Source organism: Herpailurus yagouaroundi, unplaced genomic scaffold, assembly GCF_014898765.1.
Source record: "Herpailurus yagouaroundi ecotype Mexico unplaced genomic scaffold, PumYag 139, whole genome shotgun sequence".
Classification (NCBI taxonomy): Eukaryota; Metazoa; Chordata; class Mammalia; order Carnivora; family Felidae; genus Herpailurus; species Herpailurus yagouaroundi.
In genome coordinates, this window is record NW_024412394.1 from 1,337,151 (window position 1) to 1,357,467 (window position 20,317).

General features: G+C 53.1%; 2 protein-coding genes across 5 annotated transcripts in view; one reads left to right on the plus strand and one right to left on the minus strand.

The window, feature by feature from the left end:
* Positions 1 to 8,405, plus strand: part of HMGA1 (high mobility group AT-hook 1) — a 9,334-nt gene extending 929 nt beyond the window's left edge. The window contains exons 3-6 of one of the 2 annotated variants that reach the window (XM_040473239.1): positions 3,054 to 3,199; positions 4,941 to 5,024; positions 5,696 to 5,746; positions 7,032 to 8,405. In XM_040473239.1, coding sequence (XP_040329173.1) covers positions 3,098 to 3,199; positions 4,941 to 5,024; positions 5,696 to 5,746; positions 7,032 to 7,085 — 291 coding nt within the window. In that variant the 5' untranslated portion in view covers positions 3,054 to 3,097 and the 3' untranslated portion in view covers positions 7,086 to 8,405. Of the gene's footprint in view, positions 1 to 3,053; positions 3,233 to 4,940; positions 5,025 to 5,695; positions 5,747 to 7,031 lie in introns of both variants that reach the window. The other variant, XM_040473238.1, reaches the window with a different exon arrangement.
* Positions 8,406 to 8,601: 196 nt separating this feature from the next.
* Positions 8,602 to 11,242, minus strand: SMIM29 (small integral membrane protein 29). 3 transcript variants are annotated; one of them, XM_040473242.1, is made up of 5 exons: positions 11,122 to 11,242; positions 9,948 to 10,071; positions 9,665 to 9,690; positions 9,236 to 9,341; positions 8,602 to 9,046 (listed from the first exon to the last, which is right to left on the minus strand). In XM_040473242.1, the coding sequence occupies exons 2-5, from the start codon at positions 9,996 to 9,998 to the stop codon at positions 8,981 to 8,983; spliced, it is 249 nt and encodes an 82-aa protein (XP_040329176.1). In that variant the 5' UTR covers positions 9,999 to 10,071; positions 11,122 to 11,242; the 3' UTR covers positions 8,602 to 8,980. The 3 variants fall into 3 exon arrangements, with proteins under 3 accessions (XP_040329176.1, XP_040329175.1, XP_040329174.1); XM_040473241.1 differs by having other exon boundaries at positions 9,236 to 9,302; positions 9,888 to 10,071; XM_040473240.1 differs by having other exon boundaries at positions 9,888 to 10,071.
* Between the last annotated feature and the right edge of the window lie 9,075 nt (positions 11,243 to 20,317).

Here is a 20,317-nt window from a genome sequence, read left to right on the forward strand (position 1 = left end):
GTGGGGGAGGGGGCGCGCGGCTGCGGCGAGCGCGAGTTGTGCACCCGGCGGAGCCCGGTGCACCTCGCGCGGCCGCCGCTCCCGCCGGAGCCCGAGCCGGGGCCCGGGGTGTGGGGGGCGGGGAGAGGAACAGGCTGCGGCGCAGCAGGCGGGTGGGGGGCCGGGCGCCCCCCGCAGCCTGGGGAAGTTCTAGAAGTGAGGGGGATGGGCAGGAACCCCGCAATTCGGCCCCGTTCCCGCTCGGCCTTTTTCCTGGTGCGCCCCCCCCCCCCCACGCAGATGAGGCCGAATCGCGGGCCTGGTTTTGGGGCTTCACCCGGACCCCACCTCTGGCCCGGCCCGCGCCTCTTCAGCCCCCAGGGCCGGGCCTGCCCTCCGCCCCCACAAACAGGTTTCTCTGCTTTGCAGGGCTCTGTTGGAACTAGTCCCTTTGACTCCCCGTTTCATTTTTTTTTTTTTTCCTGGGGCTTTATTTTGCGGGGAGGGCGCGGAGGGAGGTGTCTTTCTTCCTCTGCCCCGCGCCCGCGCGCGCCAGGTTTCCTGCCCCAAGGCGGGCTTGGGTGCCCCCTCTGGCAGGAAGTGGGGCCGGGTGCACCCGCGTGGCGGTGCATGCGGTCGGGGTGCACCAGTTTCCCGCGCCTGCAAGAGCAGCCTGTGCCCCTCCCCCCGTGCGCTCTGGCCCCTGGTCCCGCCGGCCGACCTGCAACGGCCCGGCGCAGACACTTGCAGAGTCACCCTGGGGCCGGGTCTGGAGCAGGGGGCAACAGGGACTTAACCATTCTCTAGGCGGGTAGGGAAAGTGGCGGGCTAGAGGGGTCGCCAGGAACCTACTGTATCCTGCTTGCCTACTTGCTGTGTGACCTTGGGCAACTCTTCAGGCCTCTCTGGGCTACTTTTTTTTTTCCAGAAAACAAGGGAGCGCCATGAGGATTTCCTAGGGTCGTTCTTGTAGATTCCCTAAGCCTTTGTGGAATACACATTGCGCGCCCAGTGTATGGAGAGGGACAAGCTTGAGGCCCAGAAGGGCTTATTACAAACTGAAGGATTGAGGTCGGGCCCTAAACATGGCTTCGCCCAGCTAGGCCTCTGATTTTCAGAAACAGGTGGAAGAGACAAGCATTTGTTGGTCTCACCAGAGAGGGCCTCAGGCCTTCATTCAGTTCCTGGAGGCCTGGATTGGGAGGGGGGTGGTTGGAGAATGGATTAAAGGGTCCCCAGTAGCAAAAAGTGGGGGGAAGCACCAGATGATGCAAGAACTTCCCCCCAGAGACCCACCAGGATTCCCAGGCCTGCTGGGCCCAGGCTTTCTGGGATTAGGGGCTGGCTCGGCCCAACTGGAACCCCCTCTGTGAGGGGGCCTTCAACAGACCTCATGTGAGGTCAGCACTCATTTAGGCTGATTAATTTTGATGTTTAGTTTGAAGGGGAACCTGTGGTGTAATATAAGATTCTAATCACTGCCTGTAATTACAGAGCAGGCCAAGCCACTAATGACGGAGCAGGATAAATCACCAACCACCTTGTTTAAAAGGGTCTTCAAGTCTGAAATATTATAAAATAGAATAATTACCAGACAAAGTCTCGCCGTCTGGAGAATCTTGATGCTTGGGGATGGGGGCCTCCAGTCCTCCAAAAGTCCCTAGTTTGCAAAAAACATTTCCTCCCCGCCCTCATCGAGTTAAAATTGGAAATTGTCTGAAAATCGGAAAAAGGGAAAGAGAAGTCATTTTCAAATGTTCTAGTTTTCGTTTTGATTGGAGTGAGATTTCCCATTGTTTACACGTTTCAACCATCATCTGGTTTGATCTTGCGTCAGTCTGGAGAAGCAGGCGGTTGAGGTGGATGTCTTACCATTACCCCCATTTTACAGATGGCAGGTCTTTTAGAAGTGAGGCCGCTTGGGCCCACCCTTTGCCAAGTGCAACCAGGGATTGGTTACCAGGAAAGTGTAGAGCCATAGGTCTCCCAGGTTGAGTATCTTTAACTGGGAAGACAGACGGGGTGGAGCACCCTCACTGTCTTTTAAGCTTCTGGAAGAGGCTCCCAGATAAAGGGGGCAAATGCTGCAAGCAGTGGGAAGTTTTAGGTAAACTGAAAGTTGGTGGGGCTGATTAAACACAAAACGGCCTGTATATAAGAAGAGGAAAGATGCTAGAAGAGAACCAAGAAGCTTTGGAGGACTGACGACCAGCTCTGCCCAGGCTGGGGGAGCGGGGCACGGGGGAGGGCAGCTAGCATCTGTTCTGAAGGATCCATCTCAGTGCAGAATTCCTGCCCCTCCCGAAAGCAGGCATCAAAGGGGACAATCTCATTTGGCTCCAGGTGGACGGGGGTGGAAGAGGAGACCCCCACCTCTCAGCTTTAGGTTTCTTTTCCGCCCCCGTGCGATTTCAGCCCACTTCCCCTTCCCAGACTTCCCATCCTTGAGTCCCCAAGGCTCTATCCGGAGAGAGAGCTAGTGGGGTGGGCACCATCCCTGGCTGGGTGATTGGTACAGAGTATCAAGCTTGGCCCTGGTAGCGCCTGGTCCCGAGGCTTGGGCCAAGGCAGGTGGGCCAGGGACTGATGCCCACGGCTGCCAGATGGAAGCCCAAGGCTTATTCCCTGCTTACTTTTCCTCCCTTGTTGCCTGTGAGCCACTCAGGCTTGGCTTTCTCTTAAGAGAAGGGGCGGCTGGCTAGAGAAGGGACCCCCGGCAGTGTGAGGATCCCCCCCACCTCATCCACACCTTTGCCCTGGTGACCTCACCCACAGCCACATCTGAGCCTGCTGTGCCTCTTGGGCCTGGGCCCTGTGGGGGTGGCAGGACAACAAAGCGCCCTTCTGAGCAGGAGATAAGGAGCTGATTAGAGCCAACGGCTCGACCCCACCCTGTAGCAACATGCTGGGGCTGGGCGGACCCCCACCCCCACCAGCTAAGCAGGCTGGGGATCCTGGATCCCCGGGAGCAGGCAGGGTCCTACAGGCAGGCCGCCTTGCAGGTGGGAGTGGTAAAGGGGGTAGGAGGTGGCCAAAGCAAAATGTTGTGTTTAAAACGACTTCTGCTTTCCTAGCATCCCAGCCATCGCTCCTCCACCTGCTCCAGAGAGAAGGGAAGATGAGCGAGTCGAGCTCGAAGTCCAGCCAGCCCTTGGCCTCCAAGCAGGAAAAGGACGGCACTGAGAAGCGGGGTCGGGGCAGGCCGCGCAAGCAGCCTCCGGTGAGTCCCGGGACGGCGCTGGTAGGGAGTCAGGTGGGTGTCCGAACCTTTGCCTCGGTTTACCCCTTTGGGCTAGGGAGGTGCCAAGTGAAAACTGGAAGAGGGGTGCAGGATCCTTGCTCAGTGTGTGTGTCCTCCCACATGCACCCGGCGCGTGCCCACCCTGGTCCGTCGCTGAGACCCCAGGAGAGAAGTGGGGGCTGAGGAATCTGAGTGAACTCCGAGCCCTTGCCGGCCGATGCAAGCCAGAAGCGACCTTGCAGTCACACAGGCGAGAGCTCGCACTCTGGTGAACTACCCACCCTTGACTTCCAGTCTGTTGTGGACCAATGCGTTGATAAAACACAGAAAAGAGGAGTTACGTGTCTATAGAAGTTCACGTTTTCAGTCCCGAGATTTCGTTGTACAGGCTATTCTGTCAATTGGCCGTGAAAGTTTACGAATACCTGTCAATTTCTGTACTTCCTCATCCCAGGCCTGTAACAAAAAAATCCATGGGCCTCCCTTAGAGTGGCCCTAGGCCAGGCTCTGGCTCTGTAAAAGGAAAACCGAAGCCCAAGAACTTGAAAATGTGGGGGAGTTGGTGAGAGAGTAACCTCTCAACCCTGGTACTGTCCCCTGCTGAGGTCTCCCGGGGTTAGAAGGCCAGCTTGGCCTTTTGGGGGCCCCCTGCCCTATGGTGGAGATCTTGGATTCTCTCACAGGGGCAGTAACTGGTGAGGCCCAGCTCACTTCCCTTTCCCCAGGAAGAGGAAAGGGATTGAGGGCAACCCTTGCCCTTTATACCGTGGGCCTCGGCTTCCACATCTATAGGTTGAAGAGTGCTGTCTGTACTGACTCTTTAGGGAGATAATGAGCCGTGGGGAGTCTGAGCGGTGGGATTCAGCTGCCTCTTTCAGAGGCCACAATGTGTGGAGGGAAGTCAGTCTGGTTCCCTTGGTCTCCACCTGGAGCCAGTTAGCTGGGGTCCACAGGGGGGTGTCTGAGAAGGAGTGTTGGGCTACTGGACCATAGTTCTAAACAGCCTAAGGGCAGTCCCCCCGAAACCACAGCTGACCTGCCTTTGCTGCCCAGCTTCTATGCATTATGCAGCAGCTTTTTTATCCTGTCAGGCTTATTAAAATTTCAGCGGCAACCACGGCCGGGATCTCTGTTTCTGACATCCGGGCATCATTCCTGCTCTGGGAGGCAGCCTAGAGGGAGTCCAGTTTGCGGGTGGAGGCTGGAGGCTCCCTCCACTGTCGCGGGGCCTCCTTTCCCCTTCTGCGTCCTCCACAGTCTCCAGCCTGTGTCGTCTGAGGGGGTGGGCAGCAGTCTTGGCCCAGTGCTAGACATTCCCACATCCTTCCTTTACTTTTCGTGATGCCTCGTGAGGTGAGTGTGGTCACCATTTACGGTTGAGAAAACTGAGGCCCAGGCATTCTGTGTCTTGCCCAAGAGCTTAGAGAGCCCTTCGGTGGCTGAGCTCCCTGACAGTGTCTTTCTTCTCCGGTGACACCTTTCCCTTTTCTGGTTTCTTGTCACTTTGTTGTCATAGGGCAGCATGGGAGGGGCTTTGCGAAAGATGGTCAGAGTCAGAACCTGCATCATGAGGGCTTGCCCGCCATGGTTCCTGTGGATTTCTGGGTCGGGGTGATGGCTTGCTGACTCAGTCTTGCTGGGGCACGGGAGAGAGCTGTGTTTTTGAAAGGGGCAGGACAGGTGGCATCTGTGTCCCTGATGACCCCATCTGTCTTTGCAGAAGGAACCCAGCGAAGTGCCAACACCCAAGAGACCTCGGGGCCGACCAAAGGGGAGCAAAAACAAGGGTGCTGCCAAGACCCGGGTAAGGACGAAGGAAGAGGGCCCTGTCCCCGTGGCCACGGCTGTGGGGGGCTCTGGGAAGGGCCTGTACCCTGCCCCCTCTTCCCTGGCATGTTGGGTGGCAGGGGGAGTCTTTGCGAATTGGGGGAAAGCAGGGTGATGATCGAGGTCTTCCTTCTGGGGACTTGGTCCTGCCCAGGACAATGGGGAGGTCAAGTCAGAAGTCCTGCGGCTTTCCTCGTCTGGAGAAGGGAGAGTCAGGAAGAGCGAAGGGACAGCAGCACCAGTCCCTGGGCTGAGAGTGTTTCCTTCCATTCCAGGGTCCCCTGGGTCCCGAGGGAGTGGGGTTAAGCAGGGAAGGCCAGATTCACAGTGGCATCAGCCTCTCGGAGCAGTTGTTTTGTTTTTTATTTTATTTTTTCTGAGACACGACTCATATCCTCTGAGTCATGGGTGGAGGAGGGAGTGGGGGGCGTGTGTGTATATTGGGGGGGGGGGGTGGGCAGTGTGGCTGGCCAGTCATCACCAGCTGGGCTCGGGTGGGCCTGCCGGGGTGACAGTCCTGGGCCGCCCTGAGCAGAGGTACGTAGTTTTGCTCCTCCCTGCTCTCCCTCACCATCGGGGCCCTGGTCATTTGGGGGAGTACTGTCAGGAACATTTTTGACTTAGTGGATCTTTTCTCGGACCATCTAGAAAACTACCACAACTCCAGGGAGGAAACCAAGGGGCAGACCCAAAAAACTGGTAGGTGAAGGGACAGCGGTGGTTTGGTTTTTCTGGGGAGGGTGTTGAGGTTGGGTGATGCCTGTTCCTCCTGGGCGCTCACCGTGGAAAGACGGCTCTGGCTGACCAGAGCCGGGCATGGTGGGACATCATCGCTCTATCCAGGCCTAGAGAGGGAAAGGGATTCTGGGTCCTGGCACCCAGCCCAGGGCTTTTCAAGGGCTCTGTCTGTAGCAGTAAGGGGTCCCAGGTACAAACCAGACTGGACCCCCGCCCTGGTGAGGGGGGGGGGTGGGGCCGCCTCTCCTTCCCCTACTAGAACAGACTCAACTTTTAGGGAGAACTTGGAGGCCATCTAGTCCCCCCGGCCCCCTACCAGTAGAAATGGGGAAAGAGTGCTACCTGGGCATAGGGTGAGGTTTGTCCTTCACCTATCCATTTCTGAGTCCCCCACAAATAGCTGCTAATGGAAGAAGGTGGCCTGAGTCCGGAGGCTGCCCCTAAGGCCTACACTGAAGTTACGGCCACCCCAGCCTTAATCCTCCTGGCCCTTTTCTACCCCAAACCTGCTCCCTGAACTCCCTGAGGCCTTCATTCCTCGAGCTGGGCCACCACCAGGGTGAGGAGGGGGGTCAGAGGGTGCTGGCCGGGCCCCAGGAGTGAGTAACAGGAAACAAGTTGTTTTGGAGTTTGTGCCTGGCACGGGGGCCGCAGGCCCGTGTGGTGTCCCGACATTCCCGCCCAGTGAGTGAGCCCCGGCGGCACACACTTCCCCTTCCTCCCCGCCCTGGCCTGGGGTCAGTCAGCGGCCCGGCTCCCCAGCCCAGCAGCTGCCCCTGCGGGCCAAGGCCACCTAGTTCCCCTGCACTGCACCCAGCAGGGGGGGCTCACGCACCCTGCAGCCGCACCTTCCCCGGTCCTCTCCCTGGCCCCCTCTCCCTTCCCCTCCTCCAGAAAGCCCGGTAGTGACTTCCTCACTGCCTCGAGCTCGGGGCTGCACTGAGCCGTGCGGGTCCCCCCCACCCTGCACCCACCACGGGCCCCAGGGCCAAGGGGGGCTGGCTCTGTGTGAGAGCAGCGTGTGTGTGGGTTTTTTCCCTCCCTTTAAATTCTTCCTTTTTTATGAATGAAACTGGGCCGTGGAGGTTGCTGAGTCACTCACACACTCAGCCCTGACTCATCCCCCTTCTGGAGAGCCAGGGAGCACAGAGAGGGGTGGGGGCAATCTTGGCCTGTGCCCCTTCCCCCCTGAGTGGGAGGGGGGGCAGGCCTGGCACTCTTGCTGACTGCCCTGCCCACCTCACAGGAGAAGGAGGAAGAAGAGGGCATCTCGCAGGAGTCCTCCGAGGAGGAGCAGTGACCGCGCCGTGCCGCCTGCTCCTTCACCGGGGAGCAGTTTCCTTCTGGGACTGGACAGCTCCGCTCCGCTCCCACCGCCCCCGCCCCTCCCCCCAGGCCCACGCGTCACCGCCACCTACCTGTGCCCTCACCACCACACTACACAGCACACCAGCCGCTGCGGGGCCCCGAGGCCTGAGTGGGGAGCAGTTTCCTTTGGTCTAGGTTTCCAGCGACCCCTCGCCCATGCGCACATTTGCCCTTCCAGACAAAGCCGACTTCCCGCCTCGCCGCACCCTGCCCCTGCTGCGTCCCCACGCTCAGTGGTTGGGGACATTGCTGACTGGGCTCTTGGTACGGGGGTCCCCTCTGCTTCCCCACTCTTCCTTCTGGCTTCCCACTAAGGGGCCTGGGAGGGCTCCCCTGGCCTTAAAAGGGGCCATGCCCCATCTCATTCTGATCTGCCCCACTCCACAGCACTGGCAGCAGCAGGTACGGCCAGTGGGGAGGGGTGCTCAGCCCCAAGATGCGCCCACCCAGCCTGTGTCTCACCAGGTGCAGCTCACGCCCACTTTTCTTCCTTCCCACCTTGCTTAGTCCTTGCTCGAGGTCGGACAGCCCCGTTTGGGGCACAGGAAGGAAGGCAGGAGGGGTCTGAGCCCCCTACCCTCTCCAAACGGGCTCCAGCCCACCTCACCGCTACCCTGGGATCTATTGCAGTGAGGGAAATTCGGTCACCCTTTATCCAGGAGGCCCAGGTTCCCTGTGGCAGCCACCTAAGGTGGGCTGGAGCCACTGCCCAACCCTATCCGCTTCTACCCTAGGCCTCAGTTTCCCCTTTCCTCACACGGGGCACTAATAACAAGGAGCTAGCCTTGCCCACTCCCACCCTTCTGCTCCTCCCCACCCCCCAAGGTTCTGGTTCCATCTTTCCTCTGTTCACAAACTACCTCTGGACAGTTGTGTTGTTTTTGTTCAATGTTTCCATTCTTAGACATCCGTCATTGCTGCTGCGACCAGCGCCAAATGTTCATCCTCATTGCCTCCTCCTGTTCTGCCCACATCCCCCTCCTCCAAGATGCTCTTAGGGGAAGGGGCCTGGGGCAGAGCAGGCTGGGTTACCGACCACCCCAGTCCCAGGGAAGGTGGGGGCCCTGCCCCTAGGATGCTGCAGCAGAGTGAGGAGTGGGGGGGGCCTGTATTGACCGACAAGGGTGTAGGGGCCACCTTTTCCCCCTGTTCTGCCGGGGAGGAGGTAGCCATTATTTGTCCCAGCCTGGGGCCCCCCCATCTGGTTTCCTATTTGCAGTTACTTGAATAAAAAAAAATATCCTTTTCTGGACTGGAGTCTTCTCTGTGGTGGGCACCTGGGGTGGGAAGGGTGGAAACTAAGGATCTAGTTGTTGGGGGTGGCTTTCAAGGTGCTCTTCAGGCTGCGGGAGGCCGGGGGGGGGGGGGGGGGGGGGGGGGGGTGGGAGGACAAGCATTAGCTCCAGGGAAGGGTAACTTAAGCCTCTCAAAGAAATCGACCACACCCCTAGCCACAAAACATTTTTTATTTACAAAATATATATACTGAATACTATACATTAGGCCCTGTCACCATGGAAACCAATCCAAAGCCGAGTCGGGGAGGGCTCAGAAAACGGTCTCCAACCACCCTTCCACCCCAGAAGGAAAAACTTGTATTAGCCCCTTGGGAGTGGGTGGTAGGCTCAGCCCACAAAGGCCTGAAGGCCGGAAGGGGGGCGGGGAGGGTTGGTTGTGAGGTGCTACTGGGTGTGGATGGGAGGAGAGGAGACCCGGTACCCAGCAGGGGGAGCTGGGTGAGTGCAAATGGGAAGGCAAGCAGCAGGCTGCAGGCCCTGGGCACTCCCAAGACCCCATGGTTCTGGAGATCAGGGCAAGGGGGTCAGGTTAGGTCTTGACGTCCAGCAAGGGCATCCGCTTGTGCTGGAAGCCACTCTGCCAGCCGTGTACCACCTGTGAGGGAAGAGATCATGCCACCAGGCTGGGTTCCAGGGCAGAGGCCACGACACAGCCTCCGGGCACCCCACACTGGTGGCGGCCCCAAATGGGGAGGGCCGAGGGCAGAAGCAGTTTCTTGTTTCAGGGGGAGTATGGGTGAGAACACAGACCTCTGCTGATTGTCCCTGCCCCCGGAGTGCTCACCTTGGGGTCTCCCACATCAGACAGTAGCTCCTGCTCAGCCTCATGTAGCTCCTCAGCAGGGTCGTAGCTGTACATGGGGAGCAGGTGATGGCGAAGCCGGTCCACTCTGGGGAGCAGGGGAGGGGGCTCAGCCCAGGGGGGTGCCCACTCCCTTCAAACACCTGACTGTCCAAGGCAGGGGCACTTGCAGTGGGTGCCTTTAGGGGCACACAAAGGTTCTAAGCATCCATGCCCGAATCTACAAGGGGCCCCTCTCCGGTGGGTAAGCCGCACGTGGGCAGGAAAACCTAACAATGGGGTGTAGGGAATTTCGGGCTTGTATAAGGATGGCTGAGGGGCCTCTCAACGCGTAGGCAGAGGAACCCAGATCCCAAGGGAAGAAACTGAAGCAGAATGCAGGAGAGGTAACAACAGGGCAGGGACACTCACCGCTTTTTCTTCTGGACATACATTACCTGTAACAGAGACACAGCACTGTGGAGGCTGCTGAGCGAGCCCAGGATGGCCCACAAGCGAGAGGGACCCACCTCTACCCCCTCCACTCCCAAAACAGCAGGACAGCTGAGACGATGTGTGCAGGCTGGCTCAGGCCCACCCAGCCCTGCCTTAGCAAAGGTGTGGGTGTATATGTGTGGATGTGGGGGCTCCTTACCACAGCCACCACCACCCCGACCAGGGTGATGAGGAAGAAAGGCCCCAACACATAGCCCACCATGGAGTCGCTGTTGGCCTGAGGGACATTGGGCACTGTAGTGTTACTCATGACATCGGCAGCCGGAGGGCTGGGTAGTCAGCATGGGCAGTAGTGCCTCGGGAGGGCGCCTCCGCTGGGCTCCCTGGGGAGGAGGAAGGGAGGTTATCAATTTCAAGCTCTGGATCCCTCCCCAAGAGCAGTGATGTATCACAACTTAGGTCAGGCACCGGGACAAGGGATCCTCTAGGTCAGGGTGCTGGGTTTAACCCTCCAGTGACTCTCAGCAAATCCTGGGTTTGGAGGGCATCCAGGGGAGGCCCAGAGTCCCGCTCGGCTCCTACCCCCAAATCAGGGTGTGGCCCAGCTCAGGTGGTGGCCAACGTTTGCACATCTCAACTGGGAAAAGCTTAGACACAGGTTCCCAGGTCCTGCTCCAACCTCCTGGGACGCTGGGCTGCCAGCACCTATCCAGTGGAGCACAAAGGGGAGATTTGGTCCTGCACTGTGGCCTAGGGGGTGAGGGAGGAGCATCTGGAGGAGACTACCTCCGTCCTGGTCCAGTCACCACATTTTAGACTATGGGCTCTCCCTGTGCCCTCCCTGTCCCCGGTGTGACTGCAGACATACAGCCTGGATAGCCTCTCCCCCATTGGTCTCATGTGCCAGGGTGGACACAAGTGGGCAGGGCTGGACTGTATCTGTGAGGTGATGTCACCTCCCTCTGGTCCCCACCCGGGGCTCCGCCCAGGTCCCTCCCCTCTTAGCGAGGGCTGACAGGCGGGAGGTGACAGGGTCAGCTCCCATCAACAGATGCAAGGAAATTGTCCATAGGCTCTTGCACGCAGACCCCAACGTCCCTGACCCCGCTTCGCCTGGGTCTCCATCGGAGGGCAAGGTACGAACTACCCGTCCCGGTGTCCGTCGGGGCACCGAGCTTGCCCAGTCGCATGCACACCGTCCCACGGTCGAGGGGACGTGCCGAGGTGGGGCGAGTGTCAGGCCGCTCCGAGGATGCGGACCAGCATCGGCGAGTGGGAGGTAGTTCCCACTGCGCTGGGCGGCTCAGGCCGGGGGAGGGAGGGAGGTTTGGGGAGCGGTGCGCAGAGGGGCCCAGGAATCCTAGAATCCCGGCACCCCGAGGCGTGGACCCGTCCGGGCGCTCTGCAGCCCATCCAACCCGTTCATGCCTTACCTCCCGCCGCTGTAGCCCGGACAGGAACGCCCTCGGTTGGCTCCCAGGCCCCGGAAGAGCCGGCCGGCGCGTGATCAAAGGACCCGGGGAAATGGGCGGGGCTTCAGTACAGGGGCGCAGCCAATCCAGTGGCCGAAGGCGGACGGCCCGGAGACGGCTGGAGCGGCCAATCCGGAGGCGGGGGGTGCGCGGTGCGAAGGCGGGGACGGCCCGGGTTGCAGGGTCCAGCCCGCGGCAGCAGAGGGCAGCCAAGCGCTGCGCAGAAGGGGGAGGAGAGTGCGCGGGGAGGGGAGGGACGGGGCGGGGCCGGGGCCGGGGCTACTTCCCGGCGTCCCCCGGGGCGGGACCCCAGCCGAGCGCCCCCGCCGGGGAGCTCAGGTGGCTGGGGAAGGTGTGACGTCCGGCTTGCTCAAGCTTCTGGGTGGAGCTCCGGTGTAGGGCCAAGTCGCGGCGTGGGGCGGCTGGCTGCTCTTCCCTTCACGGCCGGACCCTGCCCCAGGCCCACAAGGTCTCCATTATGTTTATTTAGCCTTCCAACCCTCCTAGTGGCCCCCTAGGCTGTGCTCAGAGGGTAGATAGAGTAGGCAAGCCCGGCTTAGGTCCTGCCCGGCCATGGGACCTGGGCCCACTTACCCACTCACCCTTCTGTGCGCCTCAGTCTTAACGTCTGTAAAACAGGCTGGTGTGCGGATTAACCGATGACATGCGATGCCCTGTTAAAAGCCCCGTTAACCTTTTCGTGGTTTGCAGGGGCACGGGTGGAGCAGCGCGGTGCAGTCCCCCTGGGTCACAAGCAACTCGCGACACCGGTGAATTTGAAAGCTTGCGTGGTCTGTTAGTTACAATGTCACGCACTGGAGAAATGTGAATAAGGTGGATGGATTTTACCGATATCAGTATCCTGGTTGTGATCTTCCACTATAGTTTTGCAAAAGTTAGCATTGGGGGAAGCTAGGCAAAGCGTATAAGGGAGCTCTATTATTTCTTACAACTGCATGTGAATCTACAATTACCTCAGGTAAGGTATGTGTAGTTTTGTACCAGAACCCCCCTCCCCCCCCCAGCCCATTACACACGATTAGGAAAACTCGAGACTGGCAGGTGATGGAAGCCACCCAAGAACACAAAAGTTGTGGGAGCTGAACGAGGCTGAGGCCCTCCAGGGTCCTTGGGTGCTACTGGAGATACAGGAATAAGCTGGATCGGCTTATTCTTGCCAGGGACAGCCAGTGGCGTGGACATGGTTGAGCCACTTGGTCTGGTCTGGCCAGTTTCCTCAGGCCCTTCCGAAGGAGGTTGGATAAGGGCGGGTCTGATGCAGAGATGACCCAACGGAGAACCAGAGGGCAGTTGAGAACTCTGGCCTCTTGCCTTCAGACACCATCATCTGACTGGTGGGAAATCAGAGATAAAAGGAAAGGAATGACAGAAATGCCCAGGTCTGGAGGCTCCAGGTGGATTCCCCGGTGTTTCTCAGTCTTTTGAGTCTGGAGAGTAAGGAGACCACCCATCCCAGGCTTCTATCAGAGGTGAGGGCAGACGGAGGAAACCACCTCCCCAGGCAGGACCTGCCTCCTATATATGTATTTTTTAATATATGCTTAAACCGACTGAGCCACCCAGATGCCCTGGGCTTGCCTCATCTTGCAAGGTTAGGAGCAAATAATTAGTTTTAGAACTCAGACCCCTTTGGCTGCTCACATACCCAGCTTTTGTCCTCATCCCCACAGCTTCTGACCACATATCTCGAGGGCCCTCTAGGAGTGGGCTTAGTGGTCAACTGGCTAAGCCAGTATGTCGGGGTCTCAGTGTCAGAAACTCAGCACGTTTCCCTTACCGCCAGGACAGAACACCATTCTGAGCTAGGCAGGGCAGGTGGGGGTGGCCCCAATTTACAAATGATTTGAAGCCCGATTTGTTCTAGTGATAAGGCTTTAGATCCCTTGGGTACCCCCAAGCCCAGCCAGGGAATACTGCAGCCCTCTCTGCTCTCTTCACGCTGCTGCTACCTCAGGAAGGGGAGAGAGAGGGCAGAGCTGAGGCTGCACTGTGCCACCCTGATCAAGTTTTGAGTGTTCCCTTACCCGTGTTGCTACGGGGAGTGCCTAGGCTTATGTATCCACTTCCACTAATGCCTTGCTCATCCTTGTGTCCCCCTACTCTGGACCCACCTAACAAATCATAAAAGCAACCTTTGGAAAGATCAAAACGTTGGCAAGTAATATAAACTCATTCCAGAACAAAATGCAAGAAGATTTATAGGAATGCAAAACTACCCAGCCCCCAGTGAGGTAACATTCATACTGTGTGGCATCCATTTAAAAAAATGGATTCAGGGGCACGTGGGTGGCTCAGTCTGTTAGGCATCCGAATTCAGCTCAGGTCGTGATCTCAAGGTTCGTGACTTCAAGCCCCATGGCAGGCTCCCTGCTGTCAGCACAAAGCCTGCTTCAGTTTCTCTGCCCCCCAACTCTCTCTGCCCCTCCCCCACATTCTCTCTCTCTCTCTCTCTCTCTCTCTCTCTCCCCCCCTCTCAAAAATAAATAAATATATTTTTTTAATGGATCCATAAATGGGCGCCTGAGTGGCTCAGTCGGTTAAGAGTCTGACTCTTGGTTTTGGCTCAGGTCATGATCTCATGGTTTTGTGGGTTCAAGCCCCGCTTGGGATTCTCTCTCTCCTCTCTGCCCCTCCCCCACTGCCTCTGCCCCTCTCAAAATAAACTTAAATAAATAAATAAATAAATAAATAAATAAAAATGGATTCATAAATACTTAGACGTGCAAAGAGGCAGGAAAACACAATCTATAATCAGCTGAAACTGATCCGGAACTGACAGATGTTAGACCTGAGGAGGACATTAAAACAGTTATAACTGGGGGTGCCTGGGTGACTCAGTTAAGCATCCGACTTCGGCTCAGGTCATGATCTCATGGTTTGTGAGTTCAAGCCCCACATTGGGGTCTGTGCTGACAGCTCAGAGCCTGGAGCCTGCTTCGGATTCTGTGTCTCCCTCTCTCTCGCTCTACCCCTCCCCTGCTTGCACTCTGTCTCTCTCAACAATAAGTAAGCAGTAAAAGTTAAAAAATAAAAATAGAACAGTTATAACTGTATTCTTTATGCTCAAAAAGTTAAGGGCAGACAAGGAAGATATAAAAAAAAAAAAGCCCCAGATTGAATTTTTAGACATGAAGGCTCCAATGTCCAAAATACAATATACAGTGGATAAGATTAATGGCAGATCAGATATTGCAGAAGAAAAGGTAAATGAACATGAAGGCATTAGAATAGAAATTACCCAAAATGAAACAGAAGAAAGAGTCTAGAAAAAAATTACAAGAGCATCGGGGAGTTGTAGGACAATCTCAAGTGGCCTAACATATGGTGATTAGAGGCCCGGAAGAAGAGAAAAATGTCCCAAATGTCCACTGATAGATGAGCGGATAAAGAAGATGTGGTATAAATATACAATGGAATATTATTTCGCCATAAAAAGGATGAAATCCTTTCATCATGAAAGGATGAAATTTTTTTTTTTTAATTTTTTTTTTAACGTTTATTTATTTTTTTGGGACAGAGAGAGACAGAGCATGAACGGGGGAGGGGCAGAGAGAGAGAGGGAGACACAGAATCGGAAACAGGCTCCAGGCTCTGAGCCATCAGCCCAGAGCCCGACGCGGGGCTCGAACTCACGGATCGCGAGATCGTGACCTGGCTGAAGTCAGACGCTTAACCGACTGCGCCACCCAGGCGCCCCATGAAAGGATGAAATTGAAATGTCACCATTTGCAACAACATGGATGGAACTAGAGAGTATAATGCTAAGCAAAATAAGTCAGTCAGGGAAAAACAAATATATGATTTCACTCACGTGGAATTTAGGAAACAAACGAGTAAAAGAAGAAAGAGAGGGGCGCCTGGGTGGCTCAGTCGGTTAAGCGCCTGACTTCAGCTCAGGTCATGATCTCACAGTTCGCAAGTTCGAGCCCCGCGTCAGGCTCTGTGATGACAGCTCAGAATCTGGAGCCTGCTTCCAATTCTGTGTCTCCCTCTTTCTCCGCCCTTCCCCCACTCACACTCTCTCTCTTCTTTCAAATAAACATTAAAAAATTTTTTAAAAAAAGAAAAAAGACAAACCAAGAAACAGATTCTTAACTGTAGAGAACAATATGATGGTTATTAGAGGGCAGGTGGGTGGGGGGATGGGTTACACAGGTGATGGGGGTTAAGGAGCGCACCTGTCCGGATGAGCACTGGGTGATGTATGGAAGTGTCGAATCACTATCTTGTACTCCTGAAACTAACATATTCCATGTTAACTACACTGGAATTAAAATAAAAAATATCTTTCAAAAACAAAAGTGAGGGGCGCCTGGCTCAGTTGAGTAAGTGCCCGACTTGATTTCGGCTCAGGTCATGATCTCGTCTTTCGTGAGTTTGAGCCCCACATCGGGCTCTGCACTGACAACACAGAGCTTGCTTGGGATTCTCTCTCTCTCCCTCTCTCTCTCTCTCTGCCCCTCCCCACTCTCAAATAAAGATTACAAAATAAAGGGGAAATAAAGACATCTTCAGATATATAAGAACTGAAAGAATTCATCACTAGCAGACCTGCACTACAAAATTTGTTAAGGGAAGTTCTTCAGGCAAAAAGAAAATGATACCAAATAAAAATATGGACCCACCCAAAGGAATGAAGAACTCTGGTGATAACTACATGGGTAAGTATATCATTTTTTTCTTATTACTTACATCTTTTAAAAAGAGAATTGTGGGGCGCCTGGGTGGCGCAGTCGGTTAAGCGTCCGGCTTCAGCCAGGTCACGATCTCGCGGTCCGGGAGTTCGAGCCCCGCGTCCGGCTCTGGGCTGACGGCTCAGAGCCTGGAGCCTGTTTCCGATTCTGTGTCTCCCTCTCTCTCTGCCCCTCCCCCGCTCATGCTCTGTCTCTCTCTGTCCCAAAAATAAATAAACGTTGAAAAAAAAAATTAAAAAAAAAAAAAAGAGAATTGTGTTAAAAAATAAAAAATGATAATGTGGGGTCTGTGCACTGAGAATATTTACTGAGATAGACCACATTCTGGGCCATAAACAAATCTCAAATTTACAAGGATTCAAGTTAACATATGTAAAAGTGAAATGTATTATGGAGTCAGACGTGATACAAAATGTATTATGTCAATAGCACAAAGGTTGGACAAGAAATGGAAATATAGTAAGATTCGGATAAATGAGGTTGTGTAATATCACTTAAAAGCGGACTGTGGAGGGGCGCCTGGGTGACTCAGTCAGTTAAGCGTCCGACTTTGGCTCACGTCATGATCTCACGGTTGGTGACTTCCAGCCCCACGTTGGGCTCTGTGCTGACAGCTCAGAGCCTGGAGCCTGCTTCAGATTCTATGTCTCCTTCTCTATCTGCCCCTCCCCTGCTCACGCTTTGTCTCTCTCTCCCAAAAACACATAAACAAAATTTTTTTTAAGTGGACTGTTGTGAGTTAAAGATGTATAGTATAAACCCTAAAGCAACTAATAAAATAACAGAGTTATAGCTAATAAAGCAACAAAAGAAAAAAGATGGAATAAAAAATAATTTAAAGAAAGCAGAAAAAGAGCAAAAAGGGAGCAAAGAACAGATGAGACAACTAGGAAACAAATAGGATGATAAACTGAAACCTAACTACCCTTGACCTTTGAACAGCATGGGGATTAGGAGCAAACCAAATATCTGTGTAGAACTTTTGACTCCCCCAAAACTGAACTACAAATAGCCTGCTGTTAACCAAAAGCCCTACCGATAACATAAACAGTTGATGAAACACATTTTGTATGTTGTGTGGATTTTATGCTGTATTCTTTTTTTTAAAGTAATCTCTATGCACAATATGGGGCTCAAACTCACCACCCCGAGATCAAGAGTCTCTACTGACTAAGCCAGCCAGGCACCCCTATACTGTATTCTTAGGATGACATAAATAGAATAAAGAAAATCATAAGAAAATCATAAGGAAGAGAAAATACATCTACAATACTGTACTATATTTATTTTTAAAAATCTGTGCAGAAGTGGACCTGCCCAGTTCTAACTTATGCTGTTCAAGAGTCAACTGTATATCAGTCATCACATTAAAGGTAAATTGTTTAAACAACCAAATTAAAAGGCAGAGATCGTTAGAGTGGATAAGAAAGCAAGACCCAATTATATGCTGCCCACAACAAATGCACTTTGAATATAAAGACTCAAATAGGGTAAAAGCAAAAAGATGGAAAAAAATACACCATGCTTATTCAGTCAAAAGAACGCTGGGAGGGCTACAATAATATAATACAAAGTTGATTTCAAAGCAGAGAATATTACCAGGGATAAAGAAGTTCAGTTCATAATGACAAAGGGGTCAATTAATTGAGGACATAACAATGCTAATGTTCACGTGTCCTGAAAGAGAGCTTCAAATGATATGAAGCCAAAACTGATTACAACTGACTACTAATTACAAGAAAAATGATCACAATTAGAGTCAGAGATTTCATTACTACTCTCTTAGTAATTGATAAAGCAAGTAGACAAATACTGAGCTAGGATATAGTAGATTTGCATAACACTATCAACCAACTTGACACACAGAACATTCAAAAGGATTCAAGTCATACAAAGTATGTTCTCTGATCACAGCGGAATTATATTAGAAACCAATAACAGGGCGCCTGGGTGACAGTCGGTTGAGTACCCTGCTCAGTTTCAGTTCAGGACATGATCCCAGGGTCGTGGGATCGAGTCCCTCATTGGGATCTGTGCTGAGTATGGAGCCTGCTTCAGATTCTCTCTCCCTCTCGGGGCACCTGGGTGGCTCGGTTCAGTAAAGTATCCGACTCTTGATTTCGGCTCAGGTCACAATCTCAGGGGTTGTGGGTTCAAGCCCCCGTGCAGAGCCTGCTTGGGATTCTCTGTCTGCCTCTCTCTCTGCCCCTCCCCCATCCGAGCTCTATCTCTCTCTCTCTCCCTCAAAATAAATAAACATTAAAAAAAAAAAAGTTTCTCTCTCTTTCTCTCTCTGCTCCTCTCCCCTGCTCCCATGGGCGCATGCTGTCTCTCTCTCTCTAAAAAAAGAAAAGAAAAGAAAAGAAACCAATAACAGAAAGATACTTGGAAAATCCCCAAATGCTTGGAAAATGAGTAACACACCTCTGGATCAAAAAATAACTGGGGCGCCTGGGTGGCGCAGTCGGTTAAGTGTCCGACTTCAGCCAGGTCACGATCTCGCGGTCCGTGAGTTCGAGCCCCGCGTCGGGCTCTGGGCTGATGGCTCGGAGCCTGGAGCCTGTTTCCGATTCTGTGTCTCCCTCTCTCTCTGCCCCTCGCCCGTTCATGCTGTGTCTCTCTCTGTCCCAAAAATAAATAAAAAACGTTGAAAAAAAAATTAAAAAAAAATAATAATTAGGGGGTGGCTGGGTGGCTCAGACAGCCAAGTGTCTGACTCTTGATTTTGGCTCAGGTCATGATCTCACAGTTTGTGATACTGAGGCCCATGTTGGGCTCTGGGCTGATGGTGTGGAGCCTGCTTGAAATTCTCTCTCTCTCCCCCCCCCCCTCAAAATAAATTAATAAACATTTAAAAAAAAAAGAATTAGAGTGGCACCTGGCTGGCTCAGTTGGGAGAGCATGCGACTCTTGATCTCAGAATTGTAAATTCAAGCCCCATGTTGGGTGTAGAGATTACTTAAAAATAAAATTAAAAAAAAACTTTTTTTAACAATAGGAAGTATTTTGAACTGAATGAAAATGAAAACACAACACAGAATTTGTGGGGCACCTCCATTACCGAAATTTATGGCACTAAATGCCTTTGTTTGTTTCTTTATTTTGAGAAAGACAGATGTAGTGTGAGTGGGGGAGGGGCGGACAGGGAGAGAGAGAATTCCAAGCAGGCTCCATGCTGCCAGCGCAGAGCCTCACTCAGGGCTAGAACCCATGAAGCCATGAGATCACGACCTGGGCCAAAACCGAGAGTCAGACGCTTAACCAACTGAGCCACCCAGGCACCTTGACTAAATGCCTTTTTTTAGGGAACATCTGACTCATTTATTTACTTAGAGAGAGAGTGCCCAAGCAGGGGAGAGGCAGAGAGAGAGAGGGAGACACAGAATCTGAAGCAGGCTCCAGGCTCTGAGCTGTCAGCACAGAGCCCAACTTGGGGCTTGAACTCATGGACCCCGAGATCATGACCTGAGTCGAAGTCAGATGCTTAACTGACTGAGCCACCCAGGAGCCCCCCCAAAAAAGTCTTTTCTTACAAAAAAACTTTTTAATGTTTATTTTTTTTTGAGAGAGAGTGACGGAGCACAAGTGGGGGAGGGGCAGAGAGAGACACACAGAGAATCCAAAGCAGGCTTGAGGCTCCAAGCTGTCAACACAGAGCCCAATGTGGTGCTCAAACCTACGAGCTGTGAGATCATGATCTGAGCTGAAGTCAGATGCTCAACCAACTGAGCCACCCGTGCACCCACCCTAAAAATCCTTTTTTAAAAAAAGGAAGGAAGGAAGGAAGGGAGGGAGGGAGGGAGGGAGGAAGAAGGAAGAAAGATCTCATGTCAATGACCTCAGCTTCCACCTGAAACCAAAGTATGCAGAAGAAAACAAAAGTTCAATGCAGAAATCTATGAAATAGAAAACAGAAAAATAGAGAAAAATAAATGAAGCTAAATGCTGCTTCAGATCAACAAAATAGATAAACCTCTGGCCAGAATGGTCGGGAAAAAATACAAATCATTAATATCAGGAATGAGAGAGTAACATCACAACAGATTTTACAGATAATAAAAGGCTAATGAGGGGCCATTAGGGACAACTTTATGCCAATAAATCCAACAACTTAGTTGAAATGGAGGATACACGGAAAGACACAAATTACCTAAGTGCACTTAAGAAGAAATAGATAAATTTACAACAATCTAGACTGAACTGAGAACATCTTAGCTTCAGTAACATATATTAATTCCTCCTAGTCAATTCCATACCCCCTTTATGTTATTGGTACAAATATGTCTGTATACATTATGTACATGTTAACATAGATTTATAATTATTGTTTTATGCATCTGCCTTTTAAATCATATAAGAAACACAAAAGAGGAGTTACATACCAAAAATACGAGAATACTGTCAGTACTTTATTTTATTTATTTTTTTGTAAGCATAACTTT